Source organism: Patagioenas fasciata, chromosome Z (genome assembly GCF_037038585.1).
Source record: "Patagioenas fasciata isolate bPatFas1 chromosome Z, bPatFas1.hap1, whole genome shotgun sequence".
NCBI classification, from domain to species: domain Eukaryota; kingdom Metazoa; phylum Chordata; class Aves; order Columbiformes; family Columbidae; genus Patagioenas; species Patagioenas fasciata.
The window spans coordinates 24102720-24128779 of record NC_092560.1 but is presented as its reverse complement, the minus strand read 5'-3'; the positions used below and the strand labels follow the sequence as shown (position 1 = coordinate 24128779).

At 39.2% G+C, this 26060-nt stretch overlaps 1 protein-coding gene across 3 annotated transcripts in view; it reads right to left on the bottom strand.

Annotated features, from left to right (window-relative positions):
* Positions 1 to 26060, bottom strand: part of GLDC (glycine decarboxylase) — a 69014-nt gene that overhangs the window by 35644 nt on the left and 7310 nt on the right. The window contains exons 1-3 of one of the 3 annotated variants that reach the window (XM_065860672.2): positions 9948 to 10203; positions 9765 to 9843; positions 1611 to 1746 (exon numbers count right to left, since the gene is read on the bottom strand). In XM_065860672.2, coding sequence (XP_065716744.2) covers positions 1611 to 1746; positions 9765 to 9843; positions 9948 to 10199 — 467 coding nt within the window. In that variant the 5' untranslated portion in view covers positions 10200 to 10203. Of the gene's footprint in view, positions 1 to 1610; positions 1747 to 9764; positions 9844 to 9947; positions 10204 to 26060 lie in introns of those variants that run through there. The other 2 variants (XM_071802542.1, XM_065860673.2) reach the window with 2 other exon arrangements.

Sequence of the window (26060 nt, the reverse complement as noted above, 5' to 3'; positions counted from 1 at the left end):
TGCACACATGCACATACACATACACCTTCTCCCCAACAAACATTTTAACCTTCACTTTCGTCATCTGTAAGCTTAGTTTTGAGCCATCTAGTTTGACTTTTCTGGACACTCCAAGAACAGATTTCTGGACAGACTCTCCCAGTTTCATTAACACTATATATTTTTTTAGGATTTTAAAATATCCAGTTCATTTTGGTCCATTTACTTTTAAACTGTTCTTATTTTTGCCTCTAGCAAATGATTATTTGTTTTGCAGCACTGTACTGAAATGTTTAGATTTTGCAAAAAGTGGGTGGGGATAAGGCCAAATAAATCTTTGTATAGATGCATTGCATAGATTCCTTGAGTCCAAGTAGTGCGACATTTGGTCAGTTCAAAGTTTCAAATGCAAACAGAGCAGACAATCTGATAATACATAGACTCAGAGGTCTACAGATACATAGACCCATATATGGCAACCCAAAGTACTAAAAATACAGCACCTACGTAACAATGTTTTTCTACACCGACTAATTTGACTCTTTTTGTTCAGTTGGTTGGAGTTTTTCATATGACTATTTAACCTTCAAAAACTGCTTTTATTAAAATAAAAATTAGGCATTAATAAAGACAACAGTAATTTTAATACAATACAAAAGAATTAGGTTACTGTCTAGATAAAAGGGAATTTCTAAACAAAATGAGACAAGCAGGGTATCAATTGCATTTAGGCTGCTAGAAAGTGAGATTACATTAAATTCAGTTTTCCTCTTGCATAATTTCTGAGTTACAGTTCTTCAGAGAAATGTCAGTGTTAAATGAGTGTTCATAATCAAGCCTTATTACCTTTTTTCAGGAGAAATACACCAAGAGACAAAACGCCATTATTATTTGGATCAGTGCTGTTCATAAGATATAAACCAACGTATTCATTTTTTTTTAATTGTATTTATTTTTTTACATTTAAGTAAAACAAACAAATCAAAACCAACCAACAAACAAAAATAATAACACTCAAATTCAAATCTGTCAGACAGGCTATTCTTTTGCTTGTCCCAAAAAACTGAAATGTCAGCTGGCTAATGAGAACAAAGTACAATATTCTTCCTCAAGCCTCTTCAGAAATGAATTATCAAGTATTGCTGTCTACCTATTTTCGGGCACCAATAAATTATTTGTTCAAACAAGAACTTACTTTATGGATACACATCGAAACTCTTGAAGGTCTCTGGTTTCAAATAAAATCAAGAAAGACATAGCAAGTGTATTTACCTTTAAAATGTTCAAGGCTTCTTACTTCCTAATAAGAAAACCATAATTTGAGTATTGCACAGTATTCAGCTGTCTCCATCCAAAACTGTATATACCAGTGCAGGAGGGAGCCAGTTTAAATTTAGGCAGAAGATAGGAAATAATTGCTTCAGGTTAGGAGCTAAGTTTGTATACTTCCTTAAAGCAAACAACTATTTGTGTTTAGTAAAATATAATAGGAACTGTGAACAGAAGTCACAAAAATCAATGAAATATTTTACAGGAAAAGCACCTTGTAAAGTGAAAGGTATTCTCTTTGCCCTCTAACTTCAGTGTGAAGTATATACATACTCATTTAAAAAGAAAATGTTGTACATTACCATCCTGCATTCTCCAGCAAATTCCGTGCAATGGGCTGAGGCACTGAGCAGTTGTAATAACCCATGCCTATATAGGACCTCCATATCTTGTTCTTGCTTGCGATATTGTATAGAGTTTCAAGGATTTCATTTTCACCTAATTGAAAAGAAACAGCATCAGAAAACTACAGTTACATTCAATGCCAACAATTTTTAACTGAAATGTCTTTTACCTGTACCACTGTGTAAAAAAAATACAACACTGGTGATGCAAGTAGAAACAGCAGCAGACTAAGGTGCAAACCAAGAAAAGATAACATAATAACCTGGTAAAATACTCTGGGAAAGTTTAAATTCTGCCAAAATTCTGAAAAAAATAAAAAAAACCCTGAATAATAACAGGGTTTCAACTAACATGGAAACAATAGTGAGAGAAACGGCTGTAGGCAAATGGCTTATGGAGCCCTTTTCATGCTAATACAATGTACATTCTGGGTCTCTTGCACGTGTATTAAAATATATCTCAGAAGGCAGCTTTTACTAGCTAAACTTGGCAGAAATAGCACTGGATTAAGCCATACCTATCCACAACTATGATTTAGTGTTTCTGACAGAGCCACATTTGTACAGATGTGGCTTACACCAAGCATCCAGTGGTGATTTATATGTACTAAAGAACCTTATTTTTTTGCATTTTCCCTAAAGAGCTGATAAAAATGAACAGTTCTTTTAATTCAGTTTTAGTATGCTTCACCAGTTTATTAAAAAACAAAAAAAAACCTGTGAAAACGGTATTTCTATCTTAAGAAATTCCGTTTAAGATTAACTTTTAACAAATGAGTCTGCCAGTCTAGTTTGGAGAGATTACAACAGAATGCCTTTGAAGTGCCCAGACAAAAAGCATTTGCACTCCCTCTCTCCCCTGACTATAGTTTAATCTTTGGTCGTGCGTCTACATACTTCTCAGTGTCCTGAGGGCTGTGCAAAAATCACATTCAGTCAAACTGTTCCTGGTAGTCAATGAATAATGCTACCCATCATCTGCCAAAGGGAAAGATTTACAAAATATTTTAGTACCTGAGGATGCAGAAAGACAGTCAGTAGGCTGTCTAAGATGACGCAGAGAGATAGTCCTGCCAAACCAAACAGGCATGGGTGGAACTAACCCTCCTAGGTGAGGGGAGCAGATGCTTTTTTAATTTCCCCAACAATATGACCTTGGAAACTGCTGCAGTGGGGCAGTTGCACCAAGTTCTGTTCACTCTGCATTGCAACTTGAAAACAAGGCTGTGGAATATAAGGCTACAAATCACCAAAGCAGCATAGCTCAGGCCCTGGATGTCTCAAAATCTATTTTCTCTCTGGAAGTTACTCCAGCAAGAGAGATCAAGTCAAAACAGCTTATGCTCTGGAATGTGGTGGCAAATAATTATGTTTTGAATTAATTTCTTCTGCAGCCATAAACACGGATATTATAACTTCAGCTCTAATTTCAAAACTGATCTCTCCTCCTCCTTTTACTCAATTTGCTACTATTGCATTCCAGGTATAAAGATTAATTTTAAAAAAATATTTCTGGTTTTCAATTAATTTCTTCCACAGCCTCATAATACCTCCCACAAAGTTATTTTTTTACTGATCTTCAGTTCTCACTTCAAAGTTCATTTCTTTTCTGCCTCTTACTCGGTGTTACTATTAGATCTAATGTATAAAGATTAATTTCTTGTTTTCGTAAACTACAATTTTTTTCTGGACACTCAAGAACCATGTGTTTATTATACCTGAACTCAGCAACACCCAGGGCAAAGTTTCTGAAGTGTCGTCAGCAGCTCCACTCCCCATACTCCTCCCACACAATTTATTCCAGACAGACGCATTTGTCTATTTTAAATGAGAGTTTTAACATTGCAGAGGTCATCCTCTACCACTTGCAAACCATAAGTTTGATGGAAGATGGTTTGAGTGTAATTCAACAGGGAGGGTTATATTCTTGCAGAATTCAAACATGCACAATTTTTTAAAATGGTAATGAATCTGCTCCTTCAACTCCACATGCATTTGAAGGTAGAAGCTGTCTATCATTCCTCTTGCATGCTAGCCCAATGTCACGCACAAAAATGCGTTAGAAGTACAATTTCTGCGATAAACACATACAACAAGTACTGTACCATATGCCAGATAACATTTCTTTTGTTAGTCCAACAGGACATTTCTTCTAGAGTCACCTCTTGGCAAATATAGGTATCTACCCCATGAAGATGCTGAACTTGTGCTAGAGCTCCCTAAAGTAACACCATGGTTTCCAAACTGATTCAAGGCACAATGCAAAAGTCCTAGCAAGACTGTGAGCAGCTTAGGCAGCAATTAAACTCAAGAGTAGAATCACATCCCACCTAGAAGACCTGCACTGATAGATCCTGTGGGCATGACCCAGAAATGTGTGCTTGTAGTCCATAAGGCAAATTGTATCTTGGGCTGCACCAAAAGGAGCATGACCAGGAGGCCAAGGGAGGTGATTCTGCCCCTCTGCTCCACTCTGGTGAGACCCCACCTTGAGTCCTGTGTCCAGCTCTGGAGCCCTCAGTACAGGAAAGACATGGACCTGTTGGAGAGAGTGCAGAGGAGGCCACAAAAATGATCAGAGGGCTGGAACAGCTCTGCTGTGAGGACAGGCTGAGAGACTTGGGGTTGTTCAGCTTGGAAAAGGATCCAGGGAGACCTTATTGTGACTTTCAGTACTTAGAAGGGGTCTATAAGAAAGATGGGGACAGACTTTTTAGCAGGGCCTATTGCATTAGAACAAGGATAATGGTTTTAAACTAAAATAGGGGAGATTCAGTCCAGACATGAGGAAGAAATTTTTTATGCTGAGTGAGGTGAAACGCTGGCCCGGGTTGCCCAGAGAGCTGGCAGATGCCCCATCCCTGGAGACATTCCAGGCCAGGCTGGACGGGGCTCTGAGCAACCTGATCTAGTTGAAGATGTCCCTGCTCATTGCAGGGGGTTGGACTAGATGACCTTCGAAGGTTCCTTCCAACCTAAACTATCCTATAATCCCAACAGTTAGTATATTTTAACGCATTACATTTTTATGAGCTATCTGTGAAGATATTTTAATGAGCTATTTGTGAAAGGGGTGCTGATCAACAGCTGGCTGAACATGAGCCAGCAGTGTGCCCAGGTGGCCAAAAAGTCCAAGAGCATCCTAGCTTGTATCAAGAATACCGTGGCCAGCAGGACTAGGGAAGTGATTATCTCCCTGTACTCAGCCCTGGTGAGGCCTCACCTTGAATCCTGTGCTCGGTTTTGGGCCACTCGCTACAGGAAAGACATTGAGGTGCTGGAGAGAGTTCAGAGTAGGGCAAAGAAGCTGGTGAGGGGCCCAGAGCACAAGACTTAAAAGAAATTGCTGACGGAACTCGAGCCGTTTAGCCTGGAGAAAAGGAGGCTGAGAGGAGACCCTATTGCTGTTTACAGCTATCTGAAGGGAGGTTGTGGCTGCGAGTACATCCTGGTGGTGGGACTGATTCTCCATCCTTGGGAGTTTCATGTCCTGACTGGGTGAAGCCCTCAGCAGCCCAGGCTGAGCCCACAGCTAAGCCTGCTCTGGGCTGGAGCTGGACACCTCCCCATCTCCACATCAGCCCAAACAGGATTCTGTGTCTCTGACAGTAGCTGTATTTCCCACTCCATCAAGCCTAGCTTTTAACAGTGTATTCCACAGTATTATTTGTGAAAGGCGTCTACCACTGTATTGGTCACTCTGTAAATAACTAAAGCTAACATAGAGACAGAAGAATGCTAAGCACAAGAGTGATCTTATGTGTGCTTAAAAATTAATTTTCAAATTCAAAATGAAATTGCTAAGTTTCCAGTTCAGTGAACAAGTGTCACCAATCTCAGAAAATGACACAGACTTTTCCTGCTGCATAAGGTATATACCTCGGAGCACATGTAGTGGAAACTGTATTCTGATAAATATGTATTTATTTAAAGCTAAAACATAAGAAGACTAGGATTTCAGCAAATTTCAATACATATGGTTGAAAAAATACAGCTTGCAACATCCTGTGTTGGGATACTGATGAAGAGCAGTTGAATTTGGAGATACAAACAGTCTTTCTGACAATACAACTGCTTCTGAGCCATATTGCTTCTAAAAACATTTAGACTGCAGACCAAATCAGTTTCTTACACAGATTATACAAACTAATGTTTATAAATTCTAAAATTTGATAAAGTAACGGGGAGTACTTTGGAAAAAAAATACAGCACTGTTTGCAGACTCATTTTTTTAATTCAAATCCTGGGAAAGAAAAAAGCAGAAATATGTAACATATGTACAAAGCCTACCCATTAAATAAAGACAAACTTACAATAGCAGCATTGCAGGGATAACTATGGCTGATACAGACAGCAGGTTCACAGGCATAAAAGAGGATTATTCTTACAGAAGACAATCTGTTCTTTTACTTCAAATGGGTCAATCACCACATACATGCTAAAGCACCTTCAATAGCAAAAGAAAAGCTGATTGTTAAAGTTTACTTACTGTGACAGTGGGGAAAAAAGCTCTGTTAATACCAGTTGATCACAATTAAGTATCAAACAGATGGCTAGCCTTGTTCTAAATATCGACTGAACAGAAGTTACATGCCAAAATAACATTTTTGCTGAATAAAATCTGCAGAAAAACTGACTGTAAAAAAGCCCCCATTCCAGAATCGGTAGAGGTACAGGACTGCAAGTTGTTGTTATGGGAAATCAGACATTTTGCTGTTTCACCCCTACTGGCTTTCAGTGGCATATTCGGGTGGTGTTACAACACTGCCAGTGGGCTCAAGGCAGCAGGCACTTTCTAGATAGCTTTTTTTTTTTTTTTATGGTCAGAACAGAGACACAGATACTTGTGTCATATTATGTACTAAAGGACGTAACTCATTTCAGAAACCTCTTAGCACAAACTACATCCCTCTTCTCCTCCATCACTGACCAGGTCTGTATGATAAGAAATCTACCAATACAGGAACACTAATAAATATTGAATATTGAAATATTTTACCAGCAAAGCTTAAGATCTACCACAATAGTTTTTGCATTCATACATAAGAAAAACAAATGTCCAGTTAAGGCTAGAGGCTTTCCCTCTCAATATATTATGTCCTTTAGGGAAGATATGAAAACTTGATTCTTCCACTGAAGAGCAGGGCTGTTCTAGAATATTTAGGAAAGACAATATGTGCACAAAACGATGGTGGTGCTACAGCAATCAGAGGTTTTATTTATGAGCAGAGGAATACGTGATACCATTTAAAACAGCTCTTTAATATAAGGTGCATCCACAGGAGGATTTTTTCATATTGTTATTGCATGCACACAGATGATTGATTATCTGTCTTTTAGACAACTTGTTACATTACCAAGGGAAGGATCTGTAATGCAAAACTATCTTTCCTACTGGCACACCTATCAAAATTTGAAGATATGAATATACACCAAATGTATACACTTGAGACAAGGCCTAAGGGTATAAAACTAAAGAATACCCCACAAAATAACTGCAGGGACCTATCGTGTATGCATGGTTTTCTTGAACTGCGTATCTGTTTCTAGCCATAAGCACTGACTTCAATGAGACTTCAGTGCAAGCTCAACTGCATTTCCTAATACAAAGGAGCAGCTTGAGCACAGCTGATTTGTGGGGTGACTATGATTATGTTTTTTAGTCTAAGTTATACAGAAACGTGGAAGTGTTTATTTAAACCACTAGGAGTTGCCATATTAGAAATTTTATAAATGCTTAAGTTGAACCACATATTTTGAATTGCCTTGCCCTGTTCCTTCATTGCATGTATGAGTTTGGGCACGGTGGGAGCAAAATTGTCTTCGTACAAAGAATATGTTTAAAACAGAATGCAGTTCTCATGACACTTCTCTAATTTTGCTGTTTCCCTTTAATACAAGGGATATGACAGAGAAATAATATACCATACTCACATAAGAAATCCCACACTAGTGATTGGAAAGGCAGTTTTATCTCTAACAGAGCATTAATGAGAAAGTAAGTTTTACTCAGACTGCAGTGTCCTAAGTACAACATATTCAATGTGAAATCGCACAACTTTAAGTTGAAGCTTTTAACTTCTCTTTTACAAGCGTTGGAGTTTTATGCTGCTAATTCAGTTGAAAACTAGTGGCAAAAATCTACACCGTAATTACAAGATAGTTCATCACACTGACTGCAGTAGAAGAAGCAGCGTGCACAAAAACATTTTCTGTACCTCATGCAACCGTCTCTTTTGAAAACTCACTGTTGCAGGCTGTGCAATGTGAGGCTCTGCATTACAGTCACATTCTTTGAAAGTTTACTCTAAGAGAACAAGAACAGCATAGCAAGTGGAATAAAATGCCAGTGAACTAAATACCCTGCTAGCTAATGAGGTCCTGCTGCACAATATGAACTTGCATACAACAGATTACTAAGCCACAGCAATGTAGGAGGCATCAATTTCAAAATTGCTATGCAAATCAGTATGAGAACACATGCAAGTGCATCAAGATTTTAAACTTAGGTTGACATCGCCAGCTCAGTTTTCAATAATGTACGGTTATTTTAGTGCCCAACCATACTGTATCACCTTTATGCATGTTTTAGTAATGTAAAACTTCGTAAGAGTATCATATACTAAATCCGGAAAAACAGAATAAAGCTTTTTAAGAAGTAGCTATTAATGAGTCTACATTTAATCCCTCTTAGAGACCTAAAATATAATAAACTAAAAAGTTATTTTCTCTGAATGTAAGTGAAAATCACTCGCGAGACAGTGAGTACCATGATTAAAATACATTAATCACAGGAAAATATGCCAAGCAATACTTTCAGCAGTTATACAGAGAGAAGATGATTAAATTCCACTTCTCTACCACACTGTCCCCATTTTAATAGGATGGGTAATTAGAAAAACTAAAATACCACTGTACTAATGAAACACTTTAGAAGTAGAAACTTCCAGTCAACACTGTATCCTTCCTGGCTAGGATCTGTCTTTTCAGGCTCTAGTTTCCCTGGCTGCTCATTGTGGCGCTGCCTCTCAGGCGTGATGTCATCTTGGAGCAACCAGATTGAACTGGCCAGGAACCTCACCGGAGCTGCAGGCCTGAAGTTTACACTCAAATTACAGCGCATGGATGAGCAAGGAAAAAACCCCAGCGAAAGGGATCAGATTTTCTACAAATCAGGCAAAGGATCTTGAGACAAACATGAAGTTAAGGATGTACTCGACTCCACTATCTGAACGGTCATTGAGCTTTGTTAGTTTCAGCTGAATTGTTAAATTAGGTGCATTTTAAAGTGTTTCTTCTATTCATGGGATTTCTAGCATGATGTTCGCAGATACCTTTTGAGAGTGCAGTTACGCAGACAGAAATTTTGTGCTGTGATTGCTAACTTTTAAAAATGTTAATGTCTAAAAACTTAGCAAATCACATCAAGTTTTCTATAGCAATTTTCTGAATTATTATAGTGTCACAATTGCTGGCTCAGATGTTTTGTACTCCAGCAGGTTCACCCAGCTCACTCAATCAGACAAATTCAAAATGCTAGCCATACATCCACTGTGTATCCATCATACGGTGGCACAGGTTTTCCATTTTATTAGAATATGCAGGTTATTATAGGGGAGGGAGGGGGGGACGGGACAACAAAGAAACCCTGAAGAAACGTAAGAGCCAACAAAAGACATCTGTATACTTCAAGCTACAGTCTACACCAAGGGGACGATTTTGAGCCACTTTTCCCTCTGCATGAGACTTTTGGGGTGCAGAGAAGGCACCGCAGCACTTGAGCTCAAAAACGCTTTTTCAGGCAATCCCAGTCTGCCACATACGTTTTCCTGCCGATTTCCAACACGAGGGTGAGACATGCAGCAGCTGAACTACTCTAAAGAGTTAGTCTGTAAAGAATGAAGTGTCGGTAGTGGTTCTGCTACGCTTGTTTAAGTCTAATTCTGCACTTCAGCGGGGAGATCGGTTCGTTACACGTTTCAGCAGGGACACTCGGGGCGGTGGGGGGGCAGCACCCCAAATCCTGCCCCATGGCGGCCCGAAAGACCTGCGAGAAGGGCGGGGAGGGAAACGGGGGAGTCGGGGAGCACTCCGGGCCATGCGGTCACTTACAGACGTGGTCATCCATCCTCAGCGGCCTCCGGAGTCGGATGCTGGCCGGGATGGTTTTGTCCATCAGCTCCTCCACGCTCTGCAAAGAGGCGACCGCACGCCGTCGTTAGCCCGCACCGGCAGGGGACCAGCCCCGCCGCCCGCGTCCCCCCGCACGGCACGGGCACGGGCACGGGCACCCACCTGCACCCCGATGGCTCGCAGCATCTCCCGCTTCTCCCGCTCCCGCGGCCCGATGTGCCGCCGGGAGAAGTCATCGTGCCGCGGCAGGAGCCGCTCGATGCACCGCGCCGCCTCGCCGCCGCCCCAGCGCCGCTGACCCCCCGCCGCCGCCACCGGCCGCAGGTGCCGCGGCGCCCCGCGAGCCGCCAGCCGCCCCCACCAGCGCCCGCAGCTCTGCATCGCCTCGCCAGCGCTGCCGCCGCCGCCGGGCATCCACTGCCTGTGTGCGGGGGGCGGTGCGGCGCGGCCCTCCACGGCCGGCGCCAATGGGGCCCGGGGGCGGTGCCGCCCTCGCCCCGCCTCGCCGCCACCTGCCCGGCCGCCCCCCTGGCCACCCTGCTCGGCCCTGACCCCTCTATGCCGGGCCCGGCCTCCGAGCATCCCTGCGGCGGGGCGCCCCGGCCGGGAGGGACCGCGCCGCGAGGTCGGACAGCGGGATGGGAAAATGAAGTTCTCTGTGTTTCTGCAGCAGAGCGAGGACTTACTTTCAAGTTACCAACTCTTGGAGGAATAATACGTGCCACTTTCCGCAGCTGTTACCGTGGGGTGGGGGGCAGGTGTCGACTCTATCATTGCGAGCTTCTGGTGATGTTGGTCTTGGGGAGAAGAGAGGTTAACTGGAACCTACTTTTTCCTCTCAGTTCTGCATCTCTCAGGATAATATTGGCATAGTTACAAACTTGCATCTTTCATTATATTAACAAAACAAAATGTAGCGACATTGAGGGTTTGTGTTCACATCGACATTTAAGTAACACAAAAATGAAAGATAAAAATAAATTTCCAAGGCATACACTGATTTCGTCTTAATTGATGAAATCTATTGATGATTGCTGCCTGTCTTCTGAATTTCATAACTAATCACTACTCCTGAACCTAAAAATAATTTTACTTTGCACCAAAGGTCACTGACATGTGCAAGATGTTTCTGTGGTAAACATGGAATTACTCCTCTGATATAATACGAGTTATCTAAATTACTTCATTATGCTCAAATAGTCTCCCAGAACTCATACCAGTGTGTATTTGTAGTAATTACTTCAGTTCCCGTTTCAGAGAAAGAGCCCCAAGTGACACACTGAGCTGAGATGAAGCTCACTTCAAACAGCAAAGACTTGTGATATAAATCCAACACTAACTTTAACAGATTGCTATTCAAAGATAAAGATATTTCACTTTTCTCCTTTGTAATTTGCTTCTTTATAAATATGATAGTAGCATGAAGGAAGTTAAAGCTTTGCTATGACTTTTAACTTGAGATAATGTAACAAGAGTGGATAGAGATATTAGAAAGATGCATTAAAACCACAATAATAACAAATTAATTCCTCTTATGAATTTGTACCTAAACCAATTTCTTTGTGAAGGACTTCAAAAGTTTTTCAAAACAATCTGCAGTGTTTGTCTGAATATTCTTGCAGATTTTGTCCAAATAATAAGTGTTCCTCAAAAAATTATCCCTTTTCTCTACAGATAATATCAGAATGATATTTCAGACAAAATAGGCCATTACAGTCAGCTCACCTGACATGGTATCTTTGATAGATTTTTTTTTTTTTCAGTGTAGCCCCAGAGTTTTTTTTGTTGTGTGTAGTGCCATAGGAAGTGAGATTTCGAGGCAAGACAGAAGCATCCCAGCGTCCCAAATCACATATATTTTTAATCCACATTTCTGGGTCTTCCAGAACTAAACCCAGTTTTAGTTCCATTTCAAAACTATGCTTGGGAGGAGGAAGACTGGACGGATGTGCCAGGGAACAAGGCACTAATGTCAAGGCATGCCCACTTCATTTGGAAAGCACCACATCTGCAGTGGTTTGTTAAGCCACTCTATGGCTAAAGAATTGTCCTTCAGAAACTCAGCACAGACATCATCTTAGCATGTGCAATCACTGTGGCAGGGATACAAGCCTCGCTTATGTGCTTGACCAGTTAGCCAACTCTCTAGCTGCCCCGTGAAAACTGAATTATGGCATTAACAAGCGAAATAGGAATCCTGAACAAGAGACATAGCAGAAAATGAAGCTTTGATGTCAAATGTGAATAACACTTTGATGCCAAATCAATAAAACCTAGCTAATCTTGTAGCTTCAAATAAATCTGTCGCTTCAAAGTATGTAGCCAACAAAACCAGCATGTCCATTAGCAGAAAGAAGGGGTCTCCTGGAAGAGAGGACAGGATTGCAAAGCAACGTCTTCCTATCAAAGCTGTTTGTGCAGAGCCCAGAGATGTGTATGTCTTGGTCTAATGAGCTGACATCGCCATGAGTTGCTGTGTGGCTGCTAGGGATGTCAATTTTGCTAGATAAAGGAAAACTCCTAAGAGTTTTGCCTATATCACTTAAAGTGACATGGTACATGTACTCTTCCTAACACTGATATTTATTAGTTTTATTTGAATGCCACAATAAGGACAAAAATCCTGCAATCCATCTTGACTCCACTTGTGATTTATTTAAAAAACTCTATTGTGGTTCTAACATTACAAGGTTTATCAGTGCTGTTGGAACTACCATTTTTTGCTCCTTTTAAGTCATAAACTATCACAAAAAGAAAACTGTATTGTATTCTTTTAAGATCCACTTCAGTTCCCTCTTGTCACCCAAAGCTGAAGGTCTGTTTCAATGGATGAGCTTCTGTGCCACTATATCACAGAACGTAAGGACTGGTCAGACTACAATGTTACGTCTTACAGTAGCCTATGTCTGATGTGGGACAATTACAGCTACCCAAGGAAGAACACAAGACTAGGACAAAAAGATATACTGATGCCTCTCTGCAGTATTTTGACTATAAGTTAGCATCCTGGGACTTCTGTGTTTAGGATGTCTCACTGTGCTTTTTTTCCCAAATCTGTTCAGCTGCCAACCGAACCCACTGGTTCAGTTTACAAACTGTCAGTGGAATAAATGTAACAGATTATTATTCAAGAGCAGTCACTTTCTAATCCTTTATTTATCAATCTACTATTCCTTAAGGACATTGCAACAAGTAAAACACAATAAATGATGCAGGTATCAGTACAGACTGACTCCAACATATGCTGACTTCTGATGCAAGATTTTTTCTGTAGAAATTCCTCAACAGAAAGAAAGGTTTTAGCAGTTTAAATTACCACCTCTGCTGCCCTTTCTAAGAAAATTACTAGCCATCATTAGTGTTTTCAAAAGTCTCTAGCAAATCAGTTGGGGAATGCCTACCAAATGGCCAGGTTTATCTTAAGTGTCAATTCAGATAGAGGACAACCTCATTAACACTTTACCTTTCTTATCCTGAAATAACCTTAAAATGCAGGGGCACAAGAGGTGTGGTGTCTCTTTCACTTTAGCTGTATCTAATTCAATACTGAAGCTCATTTGAATTTCTACCGATAATGGTTTGGAGGTTTTTTTATATATACATACATATTTTTCCACTGCCAATCCTTAAATATGTAAATGAAAACAGATGGCAAATATATTTAAGTGCATATTTTATACATATGCTTCTTATAAAAAAAATATTTTAGTCCTTAGAGAATAAAAGATAAAATTCACAGTTGTTCCTGCTTTGGGGTTTGTACTGTAAACATTACTACCTTTTAATGTGAGCCATCTTTATCACAGTTTTTTTCTCTTCATGAAATGTTTAAGCTGTAGCAGGATTCTTTGCTTAAAATAAGATTTGAAAAGCACTATGGCATAAGGAACAATACAGATTTTTACCTAATATACCAAGCCAGGAATTACTTAAATGTCTTCAGAAATGTACTATTTAAGTGAAGTAGTAATATGTCATATTTCTTTCACAAGAAGCGACAAATTGCTACTAGTGGGAAGAAAATTACTTCTCACCCCCACGTCTGTGTATGCCCATATTTATTGCACGAGGGCTTGGTTTTTTTTTGATCTCTTTACACCAATGAAATTTAAGAGCTCCATGAATTACATGCAATATATATCTAGGAAGCAGTTTTCATGTCCCTAAACGCAACAGAATAGTTTCCTTATGTGTTCTTGCAATACACAAACATCAGAGTAAGCAGGACAAGCAATGTTGTGTTGAGGGTGAAAAACAAATCAACTACATATTCCTGAATCCATGATAGCCCTCAAGAGCTTAATGCAGCCACTACTGCCGAAGGGCCGGGGGACATTTTTGCAGTCTTTACCCACTGCTATTCTTTCATTGACTACAGCTGGATCATAAAATAAAATATACATCAGTACATAAGATAATACAGTTGACATAGTGGATTTCTCATGGATTGTAATGGTTTGGGTTTAGGGTTGCTATTCCCCACGAAAGACTGGGAACTGTTTTCACATCAGATAACGAAGTATCATGCTGCTTATTTAGGAGCTGTAGTCAAGCTTCCTCAGTGAGATGTTTGCTGCGTAAATGTTAATTTCAGATTAATATATATTCAAGCTTTTGAGCATGTATTCTTTAACTTACAGTCCCTTATTTAACTGACAGTCCTTGCATGATACAGTCTTACATTTGTTCTGAACTCAGAAGTATCCCTGCACCTTGATTAGAGCTGACACTTCATATTAATTTCAGATCTTGTTTGTTGTCAGTTATTCAATAAACTGAAGCTACAGTGAAACTGAATTGTACTTCCTCCCAAGGAAGTATTTTTACTCACATCCACATCCACAGCTTCAGCATCTTCAGGGTCCAGCTTTCATTCTAGTTGCAGTGTTAGAAATATAATCCTTACCAAATCTGCTACGTTCCACACTTGCTAAGTCAATAGAGCAGATCTAGAATACTCCGCAATTCTGCATCATAAATCTCAAAGTATGTTTCACATCTCAAAGAAATAATATTTAAATATTTATACATTCTATTGCATGGAATTATATGCATTTCTCCTCTTCAAAATGAATGTAGCAATAAAAATTATTTAGGCTCTGTATAAATTTTAGATATACACAGACAGATACAGGTGGATAATCTATGAACTTCCTATTGATATTTAAATATTTAAATACAGTTTTATTTTTCTTATCAAATACGTTACTAATGCAGTGTTTTTGACAAGGGAAGATGACACAGAGAAGTCTGATAAGGAGGTACAGGGCTGTGAAGAAGGGAAAGAAAGGAGAAGGAAAAGAAGTTAAAAAAATCCTTATGATGTCAGAAGAGAGGACATGTAGAAGATGGGAGCACACAAGTATCTTTTAATACTAACCTTGGAGCAAACTCCTTCCAATCGCATTTCTTCTGTGGGCAAATGGCTGAAGAAGACAAGTGCCTGAAGGTTTTTAAGGTACTAGGTGTTAGTGTGGTTTCTCCATTTCCTCTGTCAGGGAGCAGGAAAAGCTTGCTGTTCCCTCAGACCAGGGGCTCCAGGGGTAAAGGGTGACTCTGGAGCAGGTAGGGTTGTCCCTGGCAGGACATGGTCCTTCAGGGGCCAGTTGTAGTGGAGTGAGCCAGACGCTGGTAGTAGGATCCATTGGAAGTCCCAGGCAAGTGATGAACCAGGTCTGGGGTTCACCGAGGAACTTCAGGCAGGACAGAAAGGAAATGAGACCAGAGATGGGACTAGAGACAAGGTTTCAGGTTGAATCTGAAGTCCATTAGCAGACAGGGCTAGAGGCTAATGGACATCTGAGGGATCCATCCAGGAGACAAGCTATCTACTGTGTAAGGTTTGAGCAGGGCCAAACTAGTCCGGAGATCAGCACGCGGGCGAGATAGCTGAGGGCTTGGGGCTGAGGCCCTTGGTTCACGGGCAGTGGGAACCCTGGGTGAGGCTGGTCAGGGCCACTTGGTCCCACTGGTGCCCTTAGGGTTCTGACTTTCTCCTGTAACAACTGAAATAACCAGGGTGGTTGTCTCATGTGGTCAGGGAGTATCTGTAGGCTGGCTTTGCCTGCAGGCTTTTAGATTATTTTTAAAACTGAATTATTTCAGTCCTCTGACAGCAAAAAGGTCTCTTAACCCTTCAACACAAGTTAAACCTTTTTTCTACTCCACCCCATTGTATGTTTGCAGCTGGGGAAACCCACAGAGTAGATGAAGTGAATTAACTCTAAACGTCACTGGTTTGTTCTCCACCTGCCACCTTGCGCCCTCATGCTGCAACAAACTGAACTGCGGACACGTATGGGACACACGGCCAAGCAGGGCAGCTCTTGCTGTGTCTCCATGGCAAACAGCTCTGCTTCCTGAAAACTGTAGGGTTACAATCCAATATATAGTGTGTTTTTGTTTTGTGTGTGGTTTGTGTTTTGTTGTTTTGTTTGTGTGTGCGTGTGTGTCTGGTTTGTTGTTGTTTGCATTTGGTTTTATTTTTTTCCTTGTTAGCACTGCCATTTCTAACAGATGTATTTGTCAAAATCTACTGTCAATCCTTACGAGCGCCTACCACTGTCCTCTGTAAACCTCCCAAAGGAGAAGCCAGGAGGATCTACACTGTATTTCCCACAAAGTCAGAATTATTTGCTGCTGATGATTTTCTAGTATTTCTTTTTTTGTTTCTTGTTCTTTTTTAACTTGGTTCAAAGGTAATCTTGATAGACCTTGACTGCAAATTCAGTTTCTTAATACTGGATACATTAAACCTCTTATCATGCTATTTGTGCCCACTGGCTTTTCAGTACTGAATACAGCTATATGGTTAGAGCATTGCCTATGCAAATACTTGATATCAGCAGATGTTATCTATTACTACTATCTATGTAATAGACATTGCATTGCAAGAATTTCTCTTGCTTAATCTGGTTTCATTAGGCAATAAAAATGTTCTCTCTGGCACAGAGAGATCTGTACACAGCTGACCTTAACAGGTGTATCATGATGACAAGGTACTGAGATATTATTTGGGAAATAATCATCTGTCCTGTCTTATTCTTATCTAGGAGTTAAAGATATTATGCAACAAAGTATCCAGATATTGAAAATTCAGGAAGTCTAATGGGTTGTTTTTCAAACAACTAGCTTTTATGTATGCATGGGGTTTTGTTATTAATATTTTTACATTAGAAACAGAATTATACCCTCTGTGCTTCAGAAAGCACACCAATACAAACTGCTGAGATGACAGCTTCAGCAAAATCTTAACTTTTCTTAGAAATAAAAGGTCTCAGATCCCAGTTGTCTGTCTGGATTTCCAGTTCTATGGGTGTTAATTAAATCAAACATTACCTTGAAAAACACAGAATAAAAATCCTCCTGCCTTTGCAAGATCAGGTCACAGCTCCTCACCTTTTGGCATTTTTGTCTTTTCCAGATCTTGAACAACATTCCTTACCAATAGCAAATCAATTACAAAGCCATTTTCCTCTGCTCTGAGGTAAAGGTTTATGAGGGCCTCTTTGTAAATCACAGAAACTCCAATGAGGGCATATCTCTTTCCCCTTTGCAGTTCAAAGCAGAAGATTTGGGAAGAAGGAATCCTGCAGTTTCTTACACTGAAAAGCTTATAGGGGAGCTTCTGAGTCCTCATCTGCTTAAAGATGGCTGCTGCTTCCAGAGTTGTAATGATTTATGATGCTAAGAGATTGGTTAAAGCAGTTCTGCAAATGAGACAAGTGATTCCATTAAAACATTTTTTCTATCGGGTTCTAGATGGCCTGTAACCAGTTACGGTGTTTGATCATAGCCTGATTGTACCTGCGTGTATACAGGTTTGCTCATATGACTGCAGATGATGTTTAATTTTCTGATTGAATCCATCTAAAATTTCATTACATCAAGTCCAGCCTAAAAAGAGGAATGCTTTTCTTGGCTGAGTAAGTTTAGCTGTCCCACTAAAGTATCACAGAAAACAAGTATCACAGTCAGTACAAGGTAGGAAGCAGGACTGCACAAGCAGCATACGGAGAGTGAAAGCAATGGAACTGGTTCTTCTGATAATGAACCTGCAGCTGCTAAGGTTGGTTCAGCTGTCTTCTGGAAGTGCATTTGCAATTGATCAGAGTATCTGATATTTTCTGAACTCCTCATGAACACATCTATGTGAGCTCTTAAACACAAACCAAGATTGAATCAGCATTGAATAACCTGGCTCTGAAATAATAACCCGAATACTTTAATGTTACATAATGTCTTAGTTAATACATAACTTAGAAAAAGCTTGAAATGTTGCAATGGCCTGGTTCTGGTATTAGATATCTTTTCACTGCTCCTGTTAAAAAAAATTCAAAAGTAAATCTACCAAACATGACTAAAATACAAGCTTTCGAAAGGATCAGTTCACACACACTTGCTACAGGTTTCTTAGGACTCAGCCACATCTTCTCTAAACTTTCCATCTCCAGTGAGCATGCTTTACCTTGGGACAGCATGTTCTGACCATGATTTGCCATTCATTTATGCTCCCTGAATCTCTCAGGGATTGCACATGATTTGCACAGTCACGATTCTGCAGCTCTGGACAAAAAGCCATGCAATAATGTTGGTTCAGCAGAGATCTGCATTAACATACTTTGCCTCTTAACAGGATTCTTTAACATGATAGAGAGCCTCCACTAAATCAGAAATTTGTTATTTAGTGCAGTATGGTGAGGCAAAATCCTAACTCAGGTGGAGAAGGAACAATGCTCAGACTTTGGTGAGCAGCTGGAAAGGTAGACTACAGCAAGAAGCTGAAAAACACCATTTGGTAATCTACTTTACAGACCACAGTTGACAGGAAATGCTGGTCACTGTCAGAATGGTTTATGTGGAAGGAAGGTGATGGAATAAGCAACCAGTGAGAGTAGTGATCAAAACAGGACTGACCAGTGGTGAAAAATAAGACAAAAGAACTGAGGAGGAGTTAGGAATAATAGTAAGTGTAGCGCTGAGGAAAAAAAAAAAAAGAAAAAGCTAATTCAGGTATGTGTCCTAGGGAGAAAACAGTGATTTTAAATATTCTGAAAATATATTCTAATGTTTATGTCTAGAGACTAGACTAAACCTGCAAAGGAAATCCTAGATCTTAATGATTTTCAGTGTTTCATTTTGTTTGGATGTAAAATATAGCAGATCGGGCATAATCTGTAATTAAAATAGCAGGACAGTATACAATGATGAGGGAAGCTGAGAAATCTCAGATGTTACTAACAATTCTTTTGCTGTATTTTAACATAATGATGACATAAAAAGGACTCACTATCTCATATAAAGTTTGTCATTACAGCCACTCTTTCAAAGAATAATGTGGCATAATGTTACTAACAGATGAACAGAAGCGGGAGTTGCAATTTCCATAGTACTAACATGTAAAAATTATGTAGTTTCACATTACATCTGCTCTTATAGAAGACTATACTTGTTACCCATGGATTAATCTGAAATGTGTCTCGATTTTCCAGTGGACGCTGAGTTAATTAAGAGCAGTCTGTTAATTTATTATTGTACTGATGAGAATGTTAGTGATCACCATCTTCTACCAGGGCTAATAAATTAGCCTGCCTAAGCGCAAATATTTAAAATGTATCCTCTCTGTGCTTACGTTTACCAATTGCAAAATGGCATTATGCAACTCTGTCTTTGGCAATCTTTTAAAAAAGATGAAATAAATAATAGGATCAACTCACCTTTACTTTTTACTTGATAAAGGTTAACATAAACCAGAAACAGAGTCTCTGAAAATTTTGCAGAGGGAAATAGCACTTCCTCATCTGAATGACAATTGCTTTTTTAACAACATGGGCCTCACAGTAACCTCTGCCATGTGAGCACAAGGAGCTTCCAGAAATAAAACCCATGATACTTCTTGCTGCTTCAGCAGAACACTTGCACTCTGTTGATCAACATCAACTCTAGGATATAATTAAAAGACAGAAATATGTCTTTCCAAAGGAAAAGTCTAGGCTTTTTTGTAGGAAAAACACTGGGCAAGGAGTATGAACTAATACCGTCTGTGTGTTCTTGCCTAATCAATTTTTAATCGAGGTAAGCAATATGCACTGTTAAATGGGACTTGGTATTCAGAACCTCTTAAAGTAATTACATACAATAGTGGCAATGAAATACAAAGAATAGATTCTTTTGGCTTCCCTAGCCACAGCTCATTGTATTAACTCTTGTAGTCACATACGAAATAATCAAAGACTTAAACTCAGGTCATCCATTATCAAGAAGCAGATAGCAGAACCTGAAAAATCATTACCTTCCATTTTAAATTTCCGACCAGTGACAAGTAACACATTATATTTCTCGAAGAACTTTTATTTATAAACTAGCCTGAACATTTCAGTCATTACTAGGCAGAAAATAATAGAAGAAATGGAACAGAAAACGGATCAAGAGATTTGAAATAATTGCATGGAGTTAAGAGACTTTAAAGTAGTATAATGATCTGCAAAGCAGGAGCATGTGCTCTGCAAAAACATATATGAATAGTATAATTTATGAAAACAACAATTAAATGTTCAAGAGATGATTGCCCAGTGAAAAACTTACAAGAGTCTGTTTAACTAAAAAAAAAAAAAAAAAAATCTAAGAATCAGAACTTCAAGGATTCTGTTTCTTTCTAAAATAATTTTACTTATCTGAGGTTTTAGGCCCATTTGGATGTCAATGCAGATATACCCTTGAAAAGAACACAAAACAGTCTGTGACTCTCCCCATGGGTACCTATATCTATTCGCATAAATTTATTTGCTGCTCTAGAAATTATGAATTAGATTATTCCCTAGCAAACAATGTAAAACTGGTATTTATTTTCCCAGTTCTCATGAACAGGTCTCTTCATAAACTTTTTCCTTAAGAAAGACCCAACAGAAGCCAAAGTACTGTCAGCCATATGATTGTACTTAACAGAGAACTTAACACAAAACTCTTCACCATAAGTAAAAAGTTACTGTAAAATCTAATCTCCCTTGTGCCCCTCCCTCGCTGTCCTCTTGCGTTCCTCTCCATCTGCCCCCTGCCCCACAATGATCCAGTCATATTTCACTATATGGTCCTTTGTCCTGCAGAACTTCTTGAACTTGTTTTGATAGCAGACTTAGAAGCAGAACGCTCTCGGGTTGTAAACTACTTCCGGTACACTTGTTATGGGTTGAATAAACCTCCATGATCCCCCCCTTCCAATGAATCTCAGTGTTCCTCTTCGCCAGTTTTAGAGGGCTTCAGGAAGCTAAAGGGCCATGGAAACGCCATTGGGATGGAGTGAGGGAGGGCTTTTAGTGGGAAGGGATCTGCCAGCTTCCTGGTAAGTAAATATTATCAGCATGTGCTTGGTCTTGTGATAGAACAGAAGGTTAAATTCGAGTGTCACTTTGTGTTGACTCAGAGATATAAACAAATAGTTCACAGAGCTGCAATGGATACCATACCAGTTTTAAAAATAAAAATAAACTGTGAGAAATGTTTGTTTCTTAGCTGTTTTTGGAAATAAGAACAATGAAAACAATTATTTTAATGGTGTCTTTCAAACTTGGTCAATTTTGTTCTGAAATCTGGCCAATATTTTGTATCTTTTGTTTATTCAGGACTGCTGAATGACTCAGATTTTTTGTTAAATGTAATAGATACAGAATTGGTATTTAGCAGGGGGTACAAATATTTACATTTATTAGCAAAGTGTCTTTCTTTCATCCCTCTACTCACCAAAATTCTCTGAAATCTTTACTGTCCTATCTTCCACAGCTCAGATGCTTTTTCCAATAACTCATATTCCATTTTTAAAGTAATTTCACTCCCATATTAATTGAAATACAGTATACACTACCACCGCTTTTCACTTTACATGAATAGAATGTTTTTCTATTTATAGATAGTTACCGACATATTTTTTTTTCCACAAATAAAAAAAGATGAGTATCTCCCCGGTCTCATGTGCCAAGTGCAACTTGTTTCCCATGCTTTTATACCCTTTTATTCTTCTGTAATGGACATTGTTATGTTGTCCTACCTCTCTTTAGCCCCCTTGATCAGTCAAGCTGTCCAAGGGTTGTTGCTAGAGCCTAATGAAATAAAAGTACGTACAGCTTCTCACAACTCAGGAGAGGTCGCTACCAGCGAAAACAGTCGTCTAAATATGCAAAGTCATACCTTTTCAATTTTTTCTTAAGGGTGGCATTTCGTTCTACCAGTGATCACACCTTTTAGTAAAGCATATGTACCCATGAAATGGACTCGATTACACTTTCAAGACTGTTGAGCTTCAGATGACAAAAAATAAACAGCCAGAATAAGTATTAAAAATTGCAATGAGTTACAAACAGATAATGGGAAGAGGTAACGTAATCACCGGGCAAGAAAGGGATTTAATATTTGTCCATTTCTACCCAGGATAACAGAAAGAATACTGAAAAAGCTTTTCAAATCCTTTTTCCTTCTCACATAACCTCTGTCAAACAGGGAAGAAAGTTAGTTGCTGGAATGGCAACCTTTTCTTACAATCAGTGCTCTTGTGCAGGAATTGCAGATTGGTGCTGCATCCTCCAGACCCTCTTAAGACTTGCCATTGGCAGCTACACGACATGGCAGTAGGCAAGACTCTAGAAATCAGATGATTCGAGAAACTTGCCTTCCACGCTTGAGCTGGGAAAATCAATGTATCAGTGCACTTCAGGGAGTCTAGCTTCTACAGATTATAATTATCCTTGTCCTAGTTCTTTCATTTATTTTGCTTTTATATGCTTCCTTTTTCTACTTACTTTGTATTCTTGGTTCTGTTCTGCTTCCCCCATTTCCCTTTTGTTTTCTGCAAAATTTTCTTTAAAAGCAGCTTTTCCCTTGCTATGTTATTTCCTTTGCTTAATCACATTTGTCTTCTTTCCTCCTTCTTGTAGGTAGAAACACCAGCAAAACTGTGCACTCTTTATTTACATTTCATCTTCTGGTTTTCCACATCTTCAGATATAAACTACTTACTAGTTCCCATTTTTCTATTCTAATTCTGTGGACATGTATAATCTTATATCTAGCACTGCAATCTCACTGTTGTTGAGAAAGAGAAAACCTTTCCTTCTCTTTTTTCCATCTCATCTCCTCCTGTTCTTAGTTGCGAGTTTCCTTCTCCTTCCTTGGGTGATGAACCATTTCATCTCACTAATCATGCAGGAAGCCATCTTTCTTTTTCTGGATTAGTTTTCCGCTTAGTTAATGAATTTAATCAGCTAACAACAAAGTCTAGTAGGTGGTGGGAGTGTCTCAGAGAGAGGGAGAAGCTGCAGCAACAAGCTGTTTGAGTCACACACATTGTCTCTTGAAATTATGGTGTTAGTGCTAGGATTTCCATTTACTAAAAGCACATATAGAGTAGTAACCTAAAATGCCTGAAATATCTTCCACTAGTTTTGTCTGGAGCAAGGACAATGGACTTTATTGTACAGAAGTCTTTATTTTGCCAGAACTAGGTCCTACATCACCTGAATTCATTCTTTGCAGAACCATCTGTAAATTAACCTGAAAAATCTAACTTACAAGATGCACAAAAATAAGTATGGTTCATTCAATATTTTATTTTGCAGCATTTCTACTACCCCAAAAGGAAGATAAATATATAAGTTAGGTTGTTGCCAACATACTTTTCACAGCTCCACAAGCTGTAAACCACCTGTCTTGTCATTTGCTCTTACTCCGCCAATTAGTGGAGTCTGATGACTCCTATAAATATGATGAGTGTCCAGTAGTGACACTCGTGAGAGCCGATTGCCATAGATGTCAGATCTAACCTGTATTTAATTTCACCTTGGAGTAGGGGAATGCAGTCCCTTCTGGAACTGCTGGGGCAAGGTCCTGGAATAATTTGATCAAGTCTTACGAGGTCTTACAAAGTATACTCAATGTTAAAAGTGCCTCGTCACCGCCCCATCTATTTGTAAGCTTGCCTATATTTCCACCCCCCCCCCCCCCCCGCCCCCCATGGTTTACCAAGTTCTTTGGATGCAACTGTGAATAAGGAACAACTCTGCAGGCTACAGTAACTTATTACATAGGCGTATTTACAGCAACTTGACAGAAACACTAAGAGTGCTGAGGTTGTAGAATGTTAGGGAAAATGAAAAGCTCATGGCAGCTCATTTAATTTCTGTATAAATTCAATGTGCATTCATGTGACATCTTTCTCAGCAAGAACACCAAAAAAGGAAGAGAAAAAAGGTATTCCAATCTACAGCTGGATACAGTTAGCAGTACTTTTTCTAAAGAATGTAGGAGTTCCCAAAATGCTTTTTAAGCTGGAAAGCGGAGAAGCACAGCCTACAACTATGACAGGACTTAGCCTTCTTTTATCCAGCCATAGTTGTAGGGTGTGAGACTTATTAAACAGATTTCTTAACAGTGTCTCCCATATTGTTCAGACAGTTTAACTCCTTTAATTTGAAGAGAAATTATTGACAAAAGTACCATTTTAAAATTCATTCTTAAACTTCATAAAAAGAGTTTGAGAAACAAACAAATGAAAAGTTGTGCTAATAAAAGGTTGCAGATGAGATACAATGGACAATAAGAACCATATAACCAGTGATGGCTTGAACTGATCACTGGTGAAAATGAGAAACCTCACATTCTTCTCTGTTTACACCAGGTGTCTGGTGCTTTTGTCACATTTCTGTCTTTATACAGATTCAATCTCATAATATATCAGAGAATTATATACATATATATAAAAATATATAACTGTGTGTATATATATATATATATAAATAATTTGATTGATAATCTGAGTCTGCTCAGATGGGGGATCTAAGCTCCAGCGCTGACACAAGGTAAGCGACAAAAGCAATGGTGTGGCGTTGTGTGTCGGGGGGTACATATTAAAGAAAGGCAATCTCATTTCAGCAGGAGCAAGCTGTTGGGTTGACCTAAGCTGTGTCCAACACAAACGTCACCCACTGACCATCATATTCAGGAGCAGACAGCAAAAGACAACAATGCACGCTGTGAAAAGCCTCAGCTTCTGTTTGGATATACCTTTGAAAGGCACAGAATGTCACATTCTATTATCAAACTACATGATGGAAAGCACAGCATTTAGGTGAAGCCCAACACCAGGACTTGCACATGTGTTTTAGTAATTTTACTGTTTTATTCTAATCAGGTTACTTCACCAGTGCTGCAATTAAGTTACGTGCACAATTCCCTCCTCATCTTCTTCCCACACTTCACACTGTTAGTCTTGGGCTGAAAGAGTATTTTGGATGCACTCTTCTGCACATGCTGTAGCTGTCTGATGTGGCTTTATTTCTAATATTTATAAAGACTTTATCACTGTGTAAAAGTCAGTAATTTTTTTCCTTTTTGTTATTCTTTTCAGTATCAGTGAATTAATTAACCGAATTAATTGCATGGGTGTCTGTGGAAGAACAATTTAGCTCAATGCTTTTGACTTCGGGCTATTAAGAGACATTCTTTAGTTCAGGCATAATGGTTAAACCAAAGAAAAACGATTACACAGAACACATCAGAAATTGAAAAATGGGGATTAGCTGGCCAAAAGAATTAACAGACGACATTGCATGACCCAAAGCATTTTACCATCTGTACTTTACAACACATAGAAGAGCACCCTGAAGTGACAAAAGGGTCGTGAAGAAAGAATAAAAGACATGTTAGCTGTGGCTCAGCTGGAAAGGAATATTGCTTGCAGCAATAGGCTCAGGGATCAAATGATGAATATGCTTTTAAAAATCAAATAAAAGGTATGAGTACAGTAGCACTAATTTAACAGTGCATGCTTTCGAAAATGTGCATAGCCAGCTGCCTTACTCACTATAAATGAAGTTCTATTTTGAGGTTCTGGTCCTCTAATTAATTATATGATGTCCTAAGATTTTAATCTGGTTAAGAAAAATTAGAAGCTATGCCAGCTGTGTAAGCCTTAATAAAACAGGTTTGCCACAAACCTAAAAAAAACAACAACTCTGCATTCTTCATCCTTGTTTGGATAGTTATCTTTACCTTGTCATTATCCTGGGGTAGTCTTTTACACGTATAAAACTCTCAAAGCTCAGTGAAGTCATGTAAGTGCTGCAGAGAAAATGGGCAGATATTGTGCTTAAAAATTCCTCTTCTCCAAATCTTGTCTCTAAGTGTAATCCCAGAAGTAATCCAACATTTTGCCAGAATTTTTATTAATATCCATGACAGATGGACCATCTTCTGCTTTGAATACACCTTAAAGAGCAGCAAATGGGAGTT